This window comes from Esox lucius, chromosome 15 (assembly GCF_011004845.1).
Source record: "Esox lucius isolate fEsoLuc1 chromosome 15, fEsoLuc1.pri, whole genome shotgun sequence".
Classification (NCBI taxonomy): Eukaryota; Metazoa; Chordata; class Actinopteri; order Esociformes; family Esocidae; genus Esox; species Esox lucius.
Genome location: NC_047583.1, coordinates 5543637 through 5565415, shown reverse-complemented (window position 1 = coordinate 5565415; position 21779 = coordinate 5543637). Strand labels below are relative to the sequence as shown.

Sequence of the window (21779 nt, the reverse complement as noted above, 5' to 3'; positions counted from 1 at the left end):
TACCAAAGACATACATGACAGTACAGTGATGCTTTTGTGATTTTATTGAATAGATGTATAGTTGTATTAAGAGTTTGTTTTCTTATATGCAGAAGTGCAGTTTCCTTCTCAGGCAATGTAATTCGACCTGGCACAGACCAAGGATCAGAACACCTGTCATGATATCTTATCAACCAGTTTGGCTCACTGAGATGTTTTTTGACACCCAGAAGTCTTTAATGTCTAGCTTATAGTGTTACTCCAGAGAGAGCCATAGGGCCTGCCCACCTTCCCCAAATGCTAACCGCCACTCATAAGCTACAAACTGAAAAGAGAAAAGCATCCAAATGCCCTGAGTGTCTTAAGGATGTCCTCTGAATGGTTTGTCATGTCTTGGTCCCCTGGACATGCCTTAGACATTCCCTGGACATGCCTTAGACATTCCCTGGACATGCCTTAGACATTCCCTGGACATGCCTTAGACATTCCCTGGCTGCTGGTGATACCCCACCAGCTTCCTGACTGAAAAAACATGTTTTGTCACATGCATGTGTCAGCTGTGTCACATCGCTTTACATTCTTTTGTGTGTAATTTTCAGCAAAAAAATACATAATTTCAATGACTTTTGCTCAATCCTCTGCGCTGCTGGTGAAGTTCAGAAGACGACAAGGGAAGCTCCAATCCCATTTCTTCAGTTAGCTCCTCCCCTGGTTAACTCCACCCTAATGCCTGCGACAGCTCCAGCAGGTAGACGCCCATCCTCCGGCAAACTGCGATAGGTCCTTCCCAGCGTCGCTTCATTCGTTGAACATTTGCTCAGGTTTGGTTCCTAGTGAACACACCTCAGGGTTTATGACACCTCCAGGTGGTGGAACCCACCGTTGGACTCCCTCTGTTTCTCCCTCTTCCTGGTTTGGACCAGGGTGAAGACTAGAGCAGCCAGGGTGCTCCTGCCCGGACCCCCGCGGGTTACACTGCGACCTCCATGGCTGGAACACACCTCGCGGCTCCTGAGAAAGTATGTCTTGACATTCCCGCGACACTCGCTCACGCCCTTCACATATATCTCTCCTCGTAGCTCTCGCGCGAAGCCCCGCCTAACCAGGACACGGCTAGTACCTTCTGGGACCTGAACATAAACACAGACGTATTCATGAATCCCTGCAGATTAACAAGCAAAAAAATAAATAAAAGCTCTGTTACGTAAACAGGTTTCGAGCAATGGCTTTGCTGCTAACGTTTTTATAGACTTTGATATGCGCTTCTCACCCATGGAGAGTGATAATTTGTACCACAGTTGACGTTTTTATAGAAAAATTATGAGAAATGTTAAAACCCAAAAAGTAAACACTGATATTTAATATCCTCTGTTTAAGTTCCCACACTTTAAATGTTGGTGTAACCTGTCTAATGTCCATGTTGTAAACCTGAATGACCCTATACCTCCACCCACAAACCCATGACTAGTATATACCTGAATGACCCTAAACCTCCGCTCACTAACACATTACTCGTATATACCTGAATGACCCAATACCCCCACCCACAAACCCATAAATAGTTTAAACCTGAATGACCCTATACCTCCACTCACTAACACATTACTAGTATAAACCTGAATGACCCTATACCTCCACTCACTAACACATTACTGGTATAAACCTGAATGACCCTATACCTCCACTCACTAACACATTACTGGTATAAACCTGAATGACCCTATACCTCCACTCACTAACACATTACTAGTATAAACCTGAATGACCCTATACCTCCACTCACTAACACATTACTAGTATATACCTGAATTACCCTATACCTCCACTCACTAACACATTACTAGTATAAACCTGAATGACCCAATACCCCCACCAACAAACCCATTACTAGTATAAACCTGAATGACCCTATACCTCCACTCACTAACACATTCCTAGTATATACCTGAATGACCCTATACCTCCACTCACTAACACATTACAGGTATAAACCTGAATGACCCAATACCCCCACCAACAAACCCATTACTAGTATAAACCTGAATGACCCTATACCTCATCTCACTAACACATTCCTAGTATATACCTGAATGACCCTATATCTCCACTCACTGTCGTTACTTTATTTACTAAAATTAGCATCTTCTGTGTACTCCACTGTGTTGTTAGCATTTCCCTGTTGTGTATGAAACATGTGACCCACCTGTATGCGCCCACTTACTCCAGTGCTGTCCATGCGGCTGGCCAGGTTCACGGTCATGCCCCAAATGTCATACTGAGGCTTGGTGGTGCCTATCACCCCCGCAACCACCGGACCGTGGGCTATGCCTACAGACACAGGTCAAAGGTCAAGTGGGGTGTGTTTCTGTGTGCGTCGTGCGAAAGTAAAATCGCAATAAAGAAAATTGACAACTTGGTCTCAAGTACCAAAATTACATAGCAATGTACTTGAAACCAAAGACATTTCAAAGGCCTTTTTCTCATAGTTACAACACTCATTTCTCATGAAATATGTCAACTGTTCCATCAGACAATCAACTGTTGCAGCCTGATATTGGAGTAAAACTTGGCAAGTGTGTATACAGGCTACATGTATATGTTAATAAGCTACAAGGAGTGTGGCAGCCATGTAACATTCCTGCCCAGCCATGTCTTAGTCGTAGCAGATACTGTTTTCACTGAAGGGTGTTTTCATGGAATTCACCATTTCCTCTATTTGTGACAAATTTCAACCTCTATTTCCAGCCTGGTGTAGTCTGACCTGGAGTAGTTTTAATAGACTCTGGACTTAAAATGTTTCAGGAAGCAAGTGTTTTGATGAGTCTGGCTGTTGGTTTATTTGTTCCAACCCCTGTAGTTAACTGTTCACATAGTTTTGTCTGGTTTTCAATCTGCTTAATGCCTGATCTTGGTTTTCCAGAAATATAAGTGCCCAGGCTTATTGTGTTTTCATACTGGGGAAGAGGCTGGATGGCAGTATGGATTTATGGGATTTCTGGGATGCCAGCCAATGTACATCTTCACTGACAGTACCTAGATTACCACCTGTTGCTGTGACTTGTTCTGTTGATGAGGCAGTACTTCAGCATTGCTCAGACTCTCACAATTGAACAGATTAATAATGTGTTATTTTGGGATGGGCAGATTGCTTCAGGCTAGTGTTGTAGTAGAAACACAACCAGATGAATTTCTGCTTAGTTTAAACTGGGTTGTGGCATATCCTGTGTACCTGCTCAATTCAACCATTGTGTGTGTGTGTGTGTATTTGTGTGTTTTCTTACCAACACGGAGCTGGAAGCTGTGTCCAGAGTCTGTATTTATCTGTTTGAGTGTCGCCTGCATTTCCAGAGCAAACAGCACCAGCTCACTGAGGTGATGCCACTGATCCACGCACTCCTGTGACACAAATATCATAACATTCCTTCCTCACACACCTACAACAAACATCATTACTGTTCCTTCCTCACAATCCTTTAACACACCTCATTACTGTTCCTTCCTCACACTCCTACAACACACCTCATTACTGTTCCTTCCTCACACTCCTTTAACACACCTCATTACTGTTCCTTCCTCACACTCCTACCACACACACCTCACTAGTAATCCTTCTTCACAAAAAAACATTGAAATAAAAGATTTTGCCATTTACGGATAAGCTATTGAAATGTGATTCTTCCAGGTATTTGATAGTACTTTAAATGTAGCTCAGTTGATTGTTTTCAGTGGACTTGCCAAGAGGGCACTGACTGACCTGTTTGTCTGGACTCAGGCCAGAGGCAGCCATGTAACAGCTGCCGATGGTTTTGATTTTCTCAATGTCCTGAAAATACGTTTCATCCAGCAACTGGAGACCCAAAGACGCACGGAGAAATGAGAAGAGACAGAATAAAGAAGAAAACATATCAGCAGGTAACTAATCACATTCGGACAACTCATGCACTTGCAGTGTGCGATTGTTACCTCGTCAAAGTCAGCGATGATCTCGTTGAGAAGTCGCAAACACTCCACATCCTGATGGATTAATTCTTTCTGTTTGTAGTAGTCAGTGAAACCTGGGATGGAGGCAAACAGCACCCCAACACGCTCGTAGGACTGGGAGTACAGGTCCTAAACATACACCAACATCAAGTCAGATACCACGACAAAACCCAGGAATAACACTACAGGATTAAACATTCACTGGTCATCAACGCCCGGACACCCTGAAATACAGAAGGCACCTTGGCGGCCAGCCCATAATGGCCTCATGCCTCGTTCTACTCCAAAACAAACCTGCAGTCTGGAGGTCACGTGCTGTAACCCAATTTATCAAGGCCCCAGCACCCCCTACATGAGCGACGTGAGGGGCTGCTACTCAAGAGGCCGTCCTACAAAAGCCTGCAGAAAAGCCTGCAAATACACACACCTGGTTGTGCCGGTCTCGCCCCAGGAAGTGTTGCGCGACGTGTGAAGGCAGGATGTTGAAGAGCAAACATTCATTGTGTTCCCTTAGTTCCTTCATGTCCATCACTTCCTTTCTGGCCTGCAGACGCCACAGAAAGTCTAAGCGTGCTGTCGCCTCCAGCTGGACAGGAGGGGAACAGCATTTTAAGGATTACGGTGGAGGAGATAGGAGGAAAGGGGTGAAAGGAGGCCGGAGGAAAGAGGAGAGAGGAGAGGAGGAGGAGGGAGTACAGATCATACCTGTCTACTGTTGTAAAGTACAGCCATCGCAAACATGGCCATGAGCAAAACACACACATCTTTCCTCCTCAGGTACTGATGCCTGCAAGGGGCATACAACACGACGGGAATTACATTTTGGCATTTGCTTGTGTTAGTTAGTGTGTGTGTGTGTGTGTGTATGTCTATGTTACCTTGTGTTTCCAGATGTGTGTTGCACAAACAGTGTGTGGTAGCTGACCTCTATGAGGTATGTATACACAGCTATAGCCGTCAGTGAGACAGCTAGCTTCAGGAGACAGTGCAGCCTGAAGAACACAGCACACGACACCATGGCAACCACCCCACTGAAAACCAGGAACTAAAAGAGACAAGAGCTCTTCATCACCAAAAACAATATTTTCAAGAAATAAACAAAAACACCTTGAATAGTCACACCAAACAGGCTTAGGAAATTATGTATTTCCAATGTTTAAGTTTAAGCGTTAGGCATTAGGGTTAGGTCATGTTTAGGTTTGGGTAATGAGGTTAAGGTAAGGGTTTGGGCCAGAGGGTAGGGAACATGGAACATAGAGGGAGTTTTCAATGCTGAAAGTGTGTGTGTTTTTACCTCAGGATTAGAACAGATATCAACAGGCCAGGTAGAGATGTGCTGCTGAGAGGTTATTTTAGTGTCAAGCTCCACCTCCAATTCTACACACCAAAGCTAAAACACACACACACACACACACATGCAGTTAAGCAGACAGTCACAAACAGTTCATTTAAGACAAAATGCCCAATTGATCTCATGAAACAATCATATTTTTCATGGATCCATTCCTGCCCAGCCATGTCTTAGTCGTAGCAGATTATACTGTTTTCATAGAAGGGTGATTCCATGGAATTCACCATTTCCTCTATTTGTGACAAATTTCAACCTCTATTTCCAGCCTGGTATAGCCTGACCTGGAGTAGGTTTAATAGACTCTGGACTTAAAATGTTTCAGCCGGCACAGCCAGAAGTGGACTGGTCACCCTTCTGAGCCTGGTTCCTCTTAGGTATCTTTCAAAATTTCGGCCTTCTTAGGGAGTTTTTCCTAGCCAATGAAATTCACCACTGTTGTTGTTTGCTCCTTAGGGTTTCAGGCTGGGTGTTTTGTCCAACTGCCGTTGCAAAAAGGGCATTATAAATACATTTGAAACAGGATGTAAAAGGATGTGGCCTATGATTTCACAATAAATCCCATGTCAGCTCATAGCCCCTGTCACCTCATGTATCAGCCAGCGCCTAAACCTAATGACCTGTGTAGTCAGTCAGTGATGCCATCTCATCCATTACATGCCGAATGTATCTGAGACAGAACGCTCAGCAGGTACGCCACTGTATGTGGGTTTTATTTGGGTTGGTTCTGGTATAATGAAATGCACCTCACAAATGCAACGAAATTAAAACTTGAAGGTGGCACCACGCAGTTTGTTGGTGGAGCATGGCTCCAGCTAAGAGTAGCAAAGTGGGTTTGATTCCTTCGGTCCCCCCTCGACACGGACAAACGCTTGAAACGGGTCAGAGAACCAACGTGATCATCGTATTAGATTTTAGAACTCACTATATCTGATGAAGCCACTCCAAAGTTGATGATGACAGCAGTGAGTGTGAGGATGGTTCTGGCACTCTTGGTCTCGTGGACCCAACAGCAGATAAACTGCAGCGCCAGAGGACACCGCTTGAACTCCTCGGCCAGAACCAGAACCAGCAGCAACAGATACATGCACACGCACACCCCGAACTGGACCAGCATTGGAAACATTCTGAGGGGCGGGTGTTTTTGTGTGTGTGTGTGTGTGTGTGCACGTGCGTGTGTGTACGTGCACGAGGTGGGAAAGGAGAGTGGATGGGAAAGGGAACAGAAATAGGATGAAATCAGAGGCAGAAGAGCATGTGAACGTTAGAACTGATTCTGATTCTGGAGGATCAATGGATTTCATTTAAAAAAAAGTTACTTCAATTTAATGAATCATGAAACGCAGTCACACAAATATACACACACACATATATACACACAGAAACACACAAATATACACAGACACGCACAACCAGATTAACCTTGCGGCAGAGATGAGGGCCTGAGAGGCCAATAGGAATAAAAAGATGATGAAGGATCCCACCAGGTTGGACTTAAACATCTCATCACGCATTTGGGAAAACTAGGAAGAAGATGGAAATATTCATATGTCAAAACTAGGAAGGATGGGAATGTTCTCAAACAGGTGAATTAATATGTGCTCAGTTGTCAACCTTGAGTGGTTCTGTTAATGAAATCTTGTCCATATATGAGAAAACACCTCTTTATATACATCTATAACTAACTAATATAATACATGTAAATAGCATGAATCTCAAAGTCTAAAAATCTTATAATATTGTTATTCTCACACTTTAACCTCAACCTCAATAATAAGAATTCATAAAGGTTTTTTTACGAGGATACTGTAGGAAAAGAGCTACTCCCAATGGATACATATTTTTCCAATAAGGAAGATGGATGCCAAACATTTTCAGTACATTGAAAATGTAGGTCTGTTTGAAGAAGCTAGTACATAGTTAGTACCAATACACGTTTTCTTTCAAAGGGGGCTGAAGAGGTACTACAACAATTAGAATTACTAAATTACAATTACTACAACAATTACAATGGCTGAACTCAGATGTATGTAATGTGTCATGAAGGCAAGCAATCAAACAATCAACTCACGGTATATATGTATGTGTGTGTGTGTGTGTGTGCGTGTCTGTATGCCCCTACCTTGTCCTCAATGTGTCTGTCCTTGAACTCCTGTGTGAAGGTGGTAATGTGTTCCTGTCTCATCCGTTCGCTGCTCCTGACCTCAATGGCCCGCTGGATCCTCTGGTTGACCTCCCGCGTGCCTGTCCGCTGCACCGCCAGCTGATTGGGCAACTGGGACAGAGAGCTGTTGCTGAAGGTCGCCAGGATCTGGTCCGAGAGGAGATGTTTGAAGAAATATTGAAAATCCTTCTATCCATTAGATAGAAGGGTTTCATTTTACAGACAGAATTCAGGGCGGAAGCAGAACACTCACGAGAGGTTAAGGGTCAGAGGTGAAGGGTCAATGGTCGCTTACACAGTTCATTCCGATGATGTTTCCAAATGGCAGCGTGGTGGTCCATCCGGTGATGACAGGCTCCTCCTGACTGAACCGCTGAGACAACTTGACGGGCTCCTCCTGTTCCTCCTCCTCGGACGTGTTGCGAATCAGGAACGTGTCGATTTTGTGCTTTCGCAGAAACTCGTTTCTCTCGTGGCCGTGGCCCTCTTCCGTTTCAAAGGCCCCGTCCAGGCAGTCGAGCGTTGCCCGGGAGATGTGGATACGACCCGGCACACCTCCGGCCTCCAGCATGTTGGCGATGTCCACGTCCCAGGACCACACGTCAAACTGCCATTTCTGCAGACCCAGCACCCCGCACAGCACCGAGCCAGAGTGGATCCCGATACGCATGTCCACGTCACGCTTCAACTCCCTTCGCACGTACCTGCAGGTCAGAGGTCACGGAGCGGACACAGGCTTTGGGTTAACACCAAATGTCACACTGCCTAGAAAATACTTATATTTGGGGTCCAGGAATTAAGTGAAAGGTTTAAGACATGACTAGTGTGTCTGTGTGTGTGTGCTTGTGTTACTTTATGGTGTTGATCATGGCAAGGCCCATCTCCACACAGCAGCGTGCGTGTGCTCGCTCAGGCTCTGGAACTCCTGACACACAATAGTAACAGTCGCCAAGGATCTTGATACGCATGCAGTGGTGCTCCTGCGCACAAACACACACACACACACACACACACATGGAACTTCCTCTGAGCCAACTTCGTGGATTGCTGATTGAGGATAACCTGATCATGTGGTCTCACCTCAGCCAGACGGTCAAAGCGGCCAAACAGCTCATTGAGCGTTCGGACCAACTCCTGAGCCGACAGGATCATGGACAGAGAGGTGAAGCCTTTTATATCGGCAAACAGAATACTGTAGGGAGAGAGAGAGAGACACAGTGTGTTGTCTGTACATAAGCTGCATTTTAAAAAGACAGATGTCGTTTTGACCGGTCTTTCAAGCAAACTGATCGCCAAACTGGTGTAATTGTTCAAAAAACAATCGGTGGGACCAACGACATAAAAAGGCTGTTTAGTTTTTTCTACTACAATTACTATCTTCTTGCTTTTGTCCGAGCTTTTCTTCTTTTTGCATTATGTTAAGGAACAGATTTATTATCAGGGTGGGGGAGTGGGTGGCTGTTGGAATGAACAGGCATCCATGTTTTATTTATACATACCTTGTCTGTTGGGGAAGACGCAGGTTTATTTCAAAACGGATCCAACTTTTTGGAAACGTAATGACCTCTACTCCAACAGTCTATTGCGTTGCCAAGAAACTAGGAGGCGTGTGTTGTGGAGGTGATGATCACTGGTCTTGCACCGCGTGTTGTCAGACAGACTGACCATGGAGGATGCTATTCTGTTAGCAGTAGCACACTGACGTTTGTTTCTTTAGGCAGGCTTACTTTTGTAATAGTTTACTGTGTTCGTAACATTTAGAGCGGGGCGATGTTGTAACATCTTTAAGAACAGTTGGAAGGTCAAGAGAAAATATTGCATAAGTTGTGGAGGGTGTTGTTATGGGGAAACGTACGCTGATTCATTTACTCTGGCCTGATGACCTGATTATGACCTGATTTAAACTGCGGATCTTCTCAGCTGCGTTTCTGTCTCCTGTTAAGTTACAGACTTGCTGGGGTTCTGCTGTGTTTCCTTTCAAGTTACAGGCATGAGTTGCTTCTACCACTAAACCGCAACCTTGTGTATCGTTCCCTTTTTGTTCCCCTTTCAGTATGCTGGAGACAGTAAGGGAGCAGTGCTTGCTGAAAGTAGTGTTAGGATAGCTCATTGAAGAGGAATGTCAGCCAATTGAATGAATACAAATACTGCTTCCATCTTGTTATGTATTCATCCTCTATTTTCTTATTAATTTACTATATAGGAAGGCCATGCTCTCATTAGAGGAACTTTGGTGACGACTAATTTCCTTGCATGCATGTAAAAAAAGAACTTGTTATATGTTAAAATTCCACAAAACCTAGACCATCCCCTAAAGCGCCCATGCATGTAATCTAAACCCCCTAAAAAACTAAAATAGTCTTGCTAGGCAGCCAACTGTCTGGTTTTCCCTGGTCCAACCCGGGGATATTCCTGGAACATTTGTCTCTAGCCCAGTACCAGCATTCCCCCAGACATTTTTATCAGACCCTTTTCAGAGCTTAAAAATTGACTTTCAGTCCAATCCAGAGCTACCAGCCCTACAGACTTCTGTTTCCTGTTCCCAGCCTTTGGATGTTTGTCTCTGTATATTAGTTCTAGATAATGAAAAGCACTCCACAAATGTAATACATTATTATTAATTATTATTCTCTGTACTGGTGAATGTAGGTCTTGTGTGTGTGTGTGTGTGTGTGTGTGTGTGTGTTTTGGTCACTCCCATCTGACATCTCTGTACTGATGAATGTAGGTCTTGTGTGTGTGTGTGTTTTGGTCACTCCCACCTGACATCTCTGTACTGACGAATGTAGGTCTTGTGTGTGTTTGTGTGTGTGTGTGTGTGTGTTTTGGTCACTCCCACCTGACATCTCTGTACTGATGAATGTAGGTCTTGTGTGTGTGTGTCTTTTGGTCACTCCCACCTGACATCTCTGTACTGGTGAATGTAGGTCTTGTGAAACTGCTGCTGCAACTGGTCATCATCCATGTTGGTCATGTCAGCAATCATCTCCAAGGCAACAAACCGCGGGATTATGGAGTTAACCAAACGTTCCTGGGGATGAGAGGTACAGGATGATGGTTGTTCTCACTCCCTCACCCCCTTCTTCCCTCTCTCCCATTCTCTCTCGTCTCTCTCACTCTCTCTCTCTCATCCTACCTGTCAATTCAATAGGTGCTTTACTAGCATGAAGGGATGAAAAGGCATGAAGGGTTTATTAGCCCTCACATGGAGGCACTGAGCAGGCTAGATACTGAGCCACGGGGAGCAGAAAAGAACTGTCAAAAGACCTGAGTAACAAGGTAATGGAACTTTTCAAAAATGGAAAGGGATATCAAAAGATATCCAAAGCCTTGCAAATGCCAGTCAGTACTGTTCAACCCACAGGTAACTTCAGGCGAAATACAGGCTGCTCTGGAAAAAGACAGTGTGGTTGTATCAAGGAGCACAATATGACGATACTTGAACAAAAATTAGCTGCATGATCGAGTTGCCAGAAAGATGCCTTTACTGCACCAATGCCACAAAAAAGCCTGGTTACAATATGCCCGACAACACCTTGACACGGCTTCTGGCACACTGTAATTTGGAGTGACAAGACCAAAATAGAGCTTCATGGTCACAACCATGTTTGGAGAGGGCTCAACAAGGCCTATAGTGAACAGAATACCATCCCCACTGTGAAGCATGGTGGTGGCTCACTGCTGTTTTGGGGGTGTGTGAGCTCTAAAGCCCCCGGGAATCTTATGAAAGTTTATGGCAGGGTGAATGCAGCTTGTTATCAGAAAATACTGGCAGACAATTTGCATTCTTCTGCACGAAAGCTGTGCACAGACTTTCCAGCACGACAATTATTCTAAGCACACGGCCAAGTTGACCATCCAATGGTTACAGCAGAAAAAGGAAAAAGGTTCTGGAGTGGCCAACACAGTCTCCTGACCTTAATATAATCGAGCCACTCTGGGGAGATCTCAAATGTGTAGATCATGACCAAAGACTGCGTGACCTGGAGGTATTTTGCCAAGACGAATGGGCAGATATACCACCTTTAAGAATTCGGTTTCCATTTCTAATGGATTCAAGTGTATGACAGGAAAATACAAACTTGGCTGGAATTTGGTCCTTCGTCCATTAGTATTTTTTGCTTTTCCTGTGTCTGTAAATCATCTAAAATTTGGAATACATCTGGTCAGTTTTTCAAATATGGAGTTTCTTGGAGAAGAATATTTCTTACAGTAAAGCAAAAAGTGCATCTCTTTCACCATCTCTCCTGTCATGCACGGACCACATTCACACTTTCTCTGTCTCTCATCCTACCTGTCTATGGTTCTTTCTATCTCTCTTTCTCATCCTAGCTGTCTTTGCTTCTTTCTCTCTCTTTCCCATCCTACCTGTCTGGTTCTCCCTCTGTCTTTCCCATCCTACCTGTCTCTGGTTCTCTCTCTCTCTTTCCCATCCTACCTGTCTCTGGTTCTCTCTCTCTCTCTTTCCCATCCTACCTGTCTCTGGTTCTCTCTCTCTCTTTCCCATCCTACCTGTCTCTGGTTCTCTCTCTCTCTTTCCCATCCTACCTGTCTCTGGTTCTCTCTCTCTCTTTCCCATCCTACCTGTCTCTGGTTCTCTCTCTCTCTCTTTCCCATCCTACCTGTCTCTGGTTCTCTCTCTCTCTTTCCCATCCTACCTGTCTCTGGTTCTCTCTCTCTCTTTCCCATCCTACCTGTCTCTGGTTCTCTCTCTCTCTTTCCCATCCTACCTGTCTCTGGTTCTCTCTCTCTCTTTCCCATCCTACCTGTCTCTGGTTCTCTCTCTCTCTTTCCCATCCTACCTGTCTCTGGTTCTCTCTCTCTCTTTCCCATCCTACCTGTCTCTGGTTCTCTCTCTTTCCCATCCTACCTGTCTCTGGTTCTCTCTCTCTCTTTCCCATCCTACCTGTCTCTGGTTCTCTCTCTCCAGGCGTACTCTCCCCTCTATGCAGCGTCGTGTCTCCAGGAAGGCCTGTCTCTGGGTGCGGTCAGACAGGTAATGAACGAACAGCCCCGCAGTGTTCATACCCAGGTACAACAAGGCCTTCACCAGAACCTACACATATAGACACACACACACACACACACACACACACACACAATCAAACTAGTTAGCACGCACCAAGGAGAGGAGAAGGAGACAGAGGATGAGGAGGAGAACGTGGTTGAAGGGGACGACGAGAGGGAGGATGAGAAGCACCGAGAGGACAAGGCGTGAGTGCGCTGGTCACCTTTCTGAAGAGTGCAGCGTCGTCGTAGTGGCACAGCGTCTCCACCAGGAGGTGCAGCGCGGCAGTGAGCATGCCAGTGAGGAGCGACCAGAGGAGTGGGAGGGGCAGAAGGGTGTAGGTAGCAAACAGAGTGAACAGGACGTACCACGCCTGGTCCTTCTCCAAACCCCCCACCACACCACCCAACACCTGCGCTGTCTGGGAGAACCAGCTGGTCAGGGCCAAGTATCTAGTACCACACACACACACACACACACACACACACACACACACATACACAATTTACATTTGATAGGCAGTTATACTGACCAATATGAATGTAGGAATAATGTACATCATTTACACAGGCCACTGCACAAATATAGGAAATGGCAATACAATTTTGATTTCTTTACCAATAGGAAGCAGGCTAACCAAAGGACATATCCTAACAGAACCTACCATATGTTACGGTTGTCTTGTGATGCTTTTACACAATACTACACTTGTACTTTATGTGAAAAATAGTACGGCATTGAAAGCTACAAATCTTCAAACAATGCTACTCAAACAAATCTCCACATTCACAGCAATATTCCAAAGGTTATGCTAACAAAGTTGACTTTCCCAATTGACTAGCTAATGGTATTTCTCCAGGTCGTTGTGCACAAGCACATCACCTATAGAGATGAAAAGAGGTCTCAGATGTGCCTATTTTAAATCAAGTAGGTGGAACTTCCCAGTGGATTAGGAAAATCTTGCACGACTAATACCTCAGCCATTCTGGTGATGACATCATCTTGTAAGAACAAAGCACCAGAATGGAGAGCCCCACCCCCAGGGCAATGAACAGGCCAATCAGACAGCATTTGGCTGTGTTCAGGCTGTGAGGCTCCGTCCACAAGGTCAGACCCAGGATGTGGAGTTTGGTGATGATGTCAATGACGTTGGTGAAGACCAGAGAGTTTATCCTCTGACCGGCTGCATGCTGCTGATACAACTGCTCCAGGTCTGGGGACCTGAACACACAGATGAAACAACACACACACACACACAGTTTAATATGCTGTAAAATATATATTTTAGTTATACAACCCTGTTTCCAAAAAAGTTGGGACGTAGCGTAAAATGCAAATAAAAACAGAATGTAATGATGTGCAAATCATTCATCCCTATATTTAATTGGAAATAGTACAAAGACAGCATATGAAATGTTGAAAATGTGTGTGTGTTTCTGTGTGTGGGTGTGTATGTGTGTGTGTGTGTGTGTGTATCTGCGTGTGTGTGTGTGTGTGTGTATCTGTGTGTCCTACTTGAAAGTGTGATGCAGATCTGGCAGGAACACTCCTCTGACAGTTGAACCCCAGGAGACGAAGTAGTCGGCGTCGCTGAGGGAGTCGTTGATACTCTGGGCTTCCGTGGATACTCTGTCCCGATTGTCTGGGTGGATACGAACCGCGGACGAACGCCGCTTATGTCCCACTCCCCCCCGGGACACCTTGCCACGGATCTGCCTGTTAAAGAAACATCCCATAATTATCAACCGCTAATCATCCCATATTAAAACCTATGTCCTTTCATTATAAACTAAAACATTAAAAATGTATAGATTTTTCTCAAATAGTGGTGGGTGGGGTTATAGTGGTGGGTGGGGTTATAGTGGTGGGTGGGGTTATAGTAGTGGGTGGGGTTATAGTGGTGGGTGGGGTTATAGTGGTGGGTGGGGTTAGGATTAGTGCGGTTTAGAACAGCGTCAAGGGTGGTTGATAATAATAATATATTAATAAAATAATGAATTGTGATTATAAATATGTACTTTTCTAAGTATATAATAATATGTACATTGCATTATAAAGCAAGCTGTCATTTGTAATAACCAACACTCATTCATTTATATTCAAGCAGCTGAGTCACAGAGGAGCAGTTTCGGAGGCAGGAGTCCACGTTGGAAATGTATGCCGGCCATTTTGTACCAACCTGTTGATGTCGTTGATGTAGGCATCTGTGAGCACTATGCGTGCCCCGGAACCTATTCCTGACATTGACCCTTCCTCTGGGTCAGAGGTTGGAGGGTATAAGTCACGCCGGTCGATGATGTGTCGGACGGCGGACTGCCACATTAGCCGTTTCCTCCGCAGGCCCGGAGAAACGCCGGGACTTGCACCGGCAGAGAGGGTTGGCGCCTGCAGAGTGATGTCAGCGGGGTGCCGGGGCTCGCAGCCGCTCTCCTCCCTGGCACAGGTCGCCATGGCTACGGTGCCGTTCTGGACCGCCACTTTGAGGTTATTTGGTTTAAGGTTCATGATGGAGGTTCGTGATGTCACCTATTGCAGGTGGACGCATACGTCTGTGCCTGTGTGGATTAGAGTTAAAAATAACAACAACCAAAATACAATTGCACTATGCGGAATAAGTAAGTACACACCTATAAGTTAGTACACACCTATCATTACGTAAAATGGCTAAGATTAGAAGCAGGTGCACCAACACAGGTGCAAATGATTAGAAAATCAGTGGAGTAACTTGTGAAGCTCCAGACAGATTTTAAAAATGTATTGATGCCAGTGAGTCTTGAAAGGTTATAAGGCATTTATCTGATGAATCATCTACAAATTGAGAATAATTCAGACCACTGGCAATCCACACCTCATCACATTCAGGCCAAGAGCTGACAAAACATGCTCACAGATGTCTCCAAGAAACCCCGGGGTAACATCAAAGGATCCACAGGCCTCTCTTGACACAAGTACAGTCGAAGTGCCTGAGTCATAAAAGACACTGTCAGAAAGAAACTGCACAAACTTGGCCGACATGGCAGTTCAGGAAGGAAGAAGCCTCTGCTCTCAAACAATCATATGAAAACACAGCTTGGGTTTGCCAGACCACAGCTTGGTAAACATCAAAACTACCACTGTAACAAAGTGATGTTTGGCCACAATGCCAGATGTTTGTTCAAAACAAAACACTACCTTAGAACAGAAAAATTAACCCTAAAGCATGGAGGTGGTTTCATCATGGCTTGGGGCTGCTTTGCTGCATCAGGGCCAATTTACTGTCATTAAGTCAACCATGAATTACATATTGAGAATTTTTTAAGAGAATGTGAGGCCGTAAATATTGGTCTGGCAACAGGAGAATGTATTTTTATTTATTTGAAGAACAACAAGGTGTGATAGAATAATTTTCTGAAAGCATACAGTATATGTAAGAAACATTTAAAATATACTGCATTTCTTTGGGCAATTTATTTTTACGGCCGAATGTTTTCCCCTGTAGTTCATCTGTATGGTTTTCCTTTAGTTGAAGAACGTACATCTATGGTGTGAAAATATTTTTGTGAAATATTGCTTTGGCATTATGTTTCCCCAGTACCGGTGGAGAAAAGAAAGATGTCAAAATCAAAACATAAAGATATTATGACAAAAACTATCCACGTTGCCCCCTTTACCACCAGGCCGGATCTCTAAACTGTCCAATGTTATTCGCACCAACACATTCTGCTCATTCCCACACTAATATTCCAGCCAGGAAGGCAAATTTGTCATGAAGGCACACTTACCTAGTGATCTCACCTGCATTGTAAAACTGGCATGCCTAATCTTAGGAATTCCTTAAATAATTAATGTTGGTAATCCTACAGGTGGCAAATCATTCTCATGAGTTGTTGACATATTTTCTAAAACACAAATGTGTGTGCGACTTTGGGTTGCCTGAGGGATCTTAACTTACCATAGTGGAGACGTTGGAGGCAGTTATGAGGTGTGTAGACCCATGATACCCACTCTCCTCATTTGACCTAAAACTGTGTGGGGTTGTAGAATGTACTACGGCTGTTCTTGAATTCAGCGTGCTAAATCTAGAATTGATCACGGTAGTCCATTTGTACCATGCGACTCCTCCCCCATGACTCGACCATTAGACACACAGCTAATCTGCTGCTCACTCAGAACAACTCATTTACTGCCAATATTTCCCATTTTTAACAATCACAACATTTTGCAAAACCCCTTTTGTCATTTCATCCACTCCTGGTTTTCCGGTCTTCCTCTACAATCCTCCTCTCTCCTCTCCTCAACCAACTCTTTCCCTCTGTTTGCCGGACTCTGATCTGCTAACCGTCTCCCTCTCACTACCATATATCCCATCAGATACAGAGCACTCCCCTTGCAGTTTCAGAGCAGATCCCACGCAGTTCCAGACCAGTCCCAGAGCAGATCCCAAACAGTTCCAAAGCAGTCCCCGAGCAGTTCCAGTACACTCCAGTGGATGAATAACTGTCTATGTTGGTAAGATTTGGTCAAGTCTTGCCAGGCGTCACAGTGGGAGGAGGGTTTAGTGGCGCTGCTCTTAGCCCGGAGCTCAGGTAATGAGCTGATAGACTGGCCAGATGGCACTAAAGCTCCCCCCCTGACCTCCTCTGCACCAGAGTTGGGGTCAATTCTATTTTAGATGCAGGGCATCGGACAGTGAACCAAAATCCAATTAAAATGTAAAAAGCGAATTGGAATTAAAGAGAATTGGAATGACAGTGCACTGATCCTGTGTAGACTAGAAGGGATGAGGAGCTGATCCCAATCCTGAACCGGCCTATCGGACTGACAGAGACAGGCCCAAGTGGGTGCAAGTGTGACGGGGAGGAGAAAAGATGGAGGGGTAAAAATGTGAGGGGGAGGAGAGATAGAGGGATGAAAGTGTACAGTCAAGAGAGGTCGGGTGTGTTGAAGTCAGCAGCAGGGAAAATCGAGTCCCTAGAAAGAAACGTTAAGAGATGTGTTTTCTGAAACCGGGCTCGTCACAGAAGAGTGCACGCTACAACTAACGGTTGTAAAAACACTTTAGATTCAGTGCAGACTCTTAAACACGAGGACGCTTTGGCTCTATCAGTCTATCTACCGAGGCCACACTCATGACAAATTGCGTTTGAGGTCGGTAACATATTGTCTTGAGTAAATTAGCAGGTTATGTTGGGGTTAATAGCAGGGTGTCTTAAGGACAGTAACAGGGTTAGTTGAGATCAGTAGCAGGGTGTCTTGAGGTCAGTGGCATAATGTGTTAATTGTCCAGTCCAACTGTTTGTTTTGCATGGCTGATGCCCTGGGCGGGTGGAGATTTCACTTAAGGACTAATGGAATGATCTAAACTGTGCCGGCTCCACCCAGCTGTGGCACTGTGCTATCTAAAGTAGTGAAGTCGTCAGTCTAAACAGAGTGACGTATCATTGTGTGTGTGTGTGTGTGTGTCAAAGTTGTGGGAAAACAGATGAGAGTGCCTGACAAGCTGGTCATCTGGCCAAACTAGGTAACCAGGCAAGAAGTGCCTTAGTAAGGGAGGTAACCAAGAACCCAATGGCCACTGTAACAGAGCTTGTAAGTTTCTCAGCAGAAATGAGAGAATGTGACAGAAAGACAACTGTCTCTGCAGTGCACAGTCAAGCAAGCCTTTATGGTAGAGAGGCAGCTGGTTTGGAGTAAATGGCACATAAAAAAATGCTGTCAGAAGAAGCCATGCTTTTGTGGATGTGTGCTTTGGGTCGGTGTCGTGCTGAAAGGTGAACTTCCTCTTCATCTTCAGCTTTCTAACGGACGCATTAAGGTTTTGTGCCATAATGGCCTAGTATTTGGAACTGTTCATTATTCCCTCCACCCTGACCAAGGCCCGGTTCCAGCTGAAGAAAAACAGCCCCAAAGCATGATGCTGCCACCACCATGCTTCTCTGTGGGTATGGTGTTCTTTGGGTGATGTGCAGTGTTATTTTTGCGCCAAACATATTTTTTGGAATTATGGCCAAAAAGTTCAACCTTGGTTTCATCAGACCATAATACATTTTCTCACATGCTTTTTTGGGGACTTTTTGTTTGTTTTTGCAAACTTCAGCCAGGCTTGGATGTTTTTCTTTGTAAGAAAAGGCTTCCGTCTTGCCACCCTACCCCATAGCCCATTCATATGAAGAATACGAGAGATTGTTGTCACATGTAGCACACAGCCAGTACTTGCCAGAAATTCCTGCAGTTCCTTTAATGTTGCTGTAGGGCTCTTGGAAACCTCCCTGACCAGTTTTCTTCTCGTCTTTTCGTCAATCTTTGTAATTTCTCGGTTGTGCCATATATTTTCCACTTGATGATGGTCTTCACTGTGTTCCATGGTATATCTAATGCTTTGGAAATTATTTTGTGCCCTTCTCCTGACTGATATCTTTCAATAATGAGATCCTTCTGATGCTTTGGAAGCTCTCTGCAGACCATGGCTTTTGCTGAGTTGCAACTAAGATAATGTCAAGCAAATCCTACTAGAACAGCTGAACTTCGTGATTAATCAGTCACTTCAAATGATGGCAGGTGTGTAATGACTTCTATTTAACGAGTTTGAATGTGATTGGTTAATTCTGAACACAGCCACATCCCCATTATAAGAGGGTGTGCACACTTAAGGTTTTTATTTTGAATTTTTCCCTCTCGAAGATTTCAGTTTGTTTTTCAATTGAATTGTTCACATTGTAGGTCATCTTGTAAAAATGTAATCCTGCTACAGGAGTATCATGTAGCCAAATATGATTTTATAGAAGCTCACTGCCATCCCCACTACCCAGGCCCCTCTACTGACTGTAACCATGATTCACAGAACAACCTGGTGGCTTCATTTCCTGTTTATTATACAAAAGAACAGTGGTAGACATATCAACAAGCAGGGGAGTTCAGATCCCCTGGAATGTGGTCTCTCACGAATCACACACACACACACACACACACACACACACAACACAGACACACACTCACGTGACACATACACACACAGACACACAGACACACACACACACACACATCATAGAGGCCCATATGTACTCATGACACTCAGGAGGTACCAACAAGACTGCCACTTCACATACATTTCATTGTGTGTGGAATGCCCTGTCACTAAACACCATTTACCTTTCTATTTCCTTTCTTTACGAGAGTTTACTAAGTGGGAAGTGGCTCAAGGGTCACGCGTGATGACCCCTGCAAATTCAGTCGGACACAGTCGGAAATGAGGCGCGACCTCTGGCAGGCCCGGCTTCATACTGAATTAAGAATCGAAGCGAAGAAATCAGTCACCGTCTCCGGCTTTCATGAGCTAATCAACCTAACGTGTGTCATATCTAACAGAGCAACCACATGGTGCCTGGGCTAACAACCGCTACCCCGGTCACCATTCTCACAGGCCTGCTTTGAAACATGCTTCACAGGAACAATTCAGCCCAATAAATAACCTCTTATCAAAATATAAAACATCACCATAAATACTGAAATACATAAACATACTATATTATACAGTATTTGACACAAACAACACAGTTAAATCATAGTTCATATTACACAAGGCCTGTAAGTACACGTTTTTCATAGTGTTCACTTCTCTTAATATAAAAATATAAATAGGTTGGATCCATATGCATGCTTCATCTCTCTCTATGTGTTTGAATACAATGCTCGCTACAAGAAAAAGATTAAAGTATTTTCTTGTGTCTTAGCTGTACCTTATTAAACATGTAAGTTGGCATAGCGAGAACAGTAAACTTACACCTCTGACAAGAACAAAACTAAAATTTCAATTTAGCGTTGCGTGGCTATACAAAACACCCAGTGGGCAGTTTCACAAAACGCATTCAGTTATCCAGCTCGCTTTCAGAAGATCTTAACTTTCAAATACAGCACCAGCCAACTGGAAGTGTGTCCAAACCTTTGACTGGTACTGTATGGTACTTAAGTCAGACTTGGATATGGATTTTGGATCAGTAAGCCTATCACACCATGCCAAATCTACCTCCACCGAAACCTGTCCAGACAGAGAGCGGGGTAACTGGTATAGGTGCTTTGTAACCTCCCCCCTCCATGTCTAAATAACTTATTCTAAATAATCCATCAGCTTTAATCACATAAGCACCACTGTCAGGGTTGGCACTGCCGATGTCATCGCTCTCTCCACCAATGAGGCGTCCTGGAGGCTTTGAGGTTGCCGGTGGTCATTTTAGTAGTTGTCTGAAGGTGGCAAAACACCTTTTACATTCCAATGTGAGAGGTCACCTAGACCAATGAAACCTAAATGCGATTTGGCAAACAGGAAATTGGTGCAGTGAGGACAGGGATTTTAGTAGTAAGAGTAAACCTGTATAGTACGACCCTCTAGACCAAAGACAGTTTAGTCTTCTGTAGTTTCCCTATTTGACCCATTACTTACTAATGGCTATATAAGTACAAGGGGTGCACTGGAAGCATTAGTTCTACCTACTGGTATTGGTAATCTCAGAGTCGATATTCACAACTTTCCCACTGCAAGGAAAACTTGATTTTATAGATCGCCAGCAAAAAATATGAACAAAGATTTAACGTTACTTATCAGCGCATTTCACATTACTTTTTAATTTTTAAATAAACGATAAAAATTTTAAGGAAATACTAAATTTTAGGCAATATATACACAAATACTTTTTATGAGCTATACAAATGTTAGTAAAGCTGCATAGTTCTAGAAGAGTCTGGAACTAACCTTTCTGGTAAATATAGTAAAACTTTCCAGTAAATATCAGTTGCTGAGTTGGTAAATGGTACAAATATTATGAAAATATGAATCATGTAACTATTTTTCTCTATTAAAAAAGTGGGAATAGGACCTGAAATTACTGGAATGCTTTTGAAATACAGTAATGATAAAACTATGAAAAAATGTAATATGTCACCTTTTTGTAAAATCAATACAATCATACAGTGACAGTGCAACATTGGTACCATTTCGGACACAAAAAAAACTACTGACACTACTCTGCCCTTCGCCCAGAGAGTCGCGCAAACACTGTCTGCGGACTCGACACCCTCTTAACGATAGATGTAACGTGAAATTAGGGTTTCGTAACGTTCTGAGCTAAAAATCCGGTACTTATAGAAACACCACAGTGAGATGTAACTGCTGCCGGGGCAGGGGTAGTCTGCCAGATGCCATGAAAGGCTGGTTTGTCTGAGTCCGAACAAAATTGATTGTTCCTGCTAATAAGTCCATAAATCTGTGTTAGCACTACCAATTGACGTCATGGATTTCACAACGGTCATCCCAACTCCTCAGAGTC

General features: G+C 44.1%; 1 protein-coding gene across 8 annotated transcripts; it reads right to left on the bottom strand.

Moving 5' to 3' along the window:
• si:ch211-132f19.7 (adenylate cyclase type 8) lies at positions 1-18232 on the bottom strand. 8 transcript variants are annotated; one of them, XM_034297526.1, is made up of 23 exons: positions 16412-18232; positions 15369-15443; positions 14660-15035; positions 13996-14196; positions 13456-13701; positions 12704-12932; positions 12379-12528; positions 10373-10503; positions 8553-8664; positions 8325-8452; positions 7768-8176; positions 7431-7619; positions 6719-6831; positions 6234-6435; positions 5255-5350; positions 4839-5005; positions 4666-4747; positions 4388-4546; positions 3943-4089; positions 3734-3826; positions 3261-3375; positions 2183-2307; positions 1-1109 (listed from the first exon to the last, which is right to left on the bottom strand). In XM_034297526.1, the coding sequence occupies exons 3-23, from the start codon at positions 14983-14985 to the stop codon at positions 831-833; spliced, it is 3699 nt and encodes a 1232-aa protein (XP_034153417.1). In that variant the 5' UTR covers positions 14986-15035; positions 15369-15443; positions 16412-18232; the 3' UTR covers positions 1-830. The 8 variants fall into 8 exon arrangements, with proteins under 8 accessions (XP_034153417.1, XP_034153413.1, XP_034153414.1 ...); XM_034297522.1 differs by having other exon boundaries at positions 15329-18232; XM_034297523.1 differs by having other exon boundaries at positions 14660-15443.
• Positions 18233-21779: the final 3547 nt, after the last annotated feature.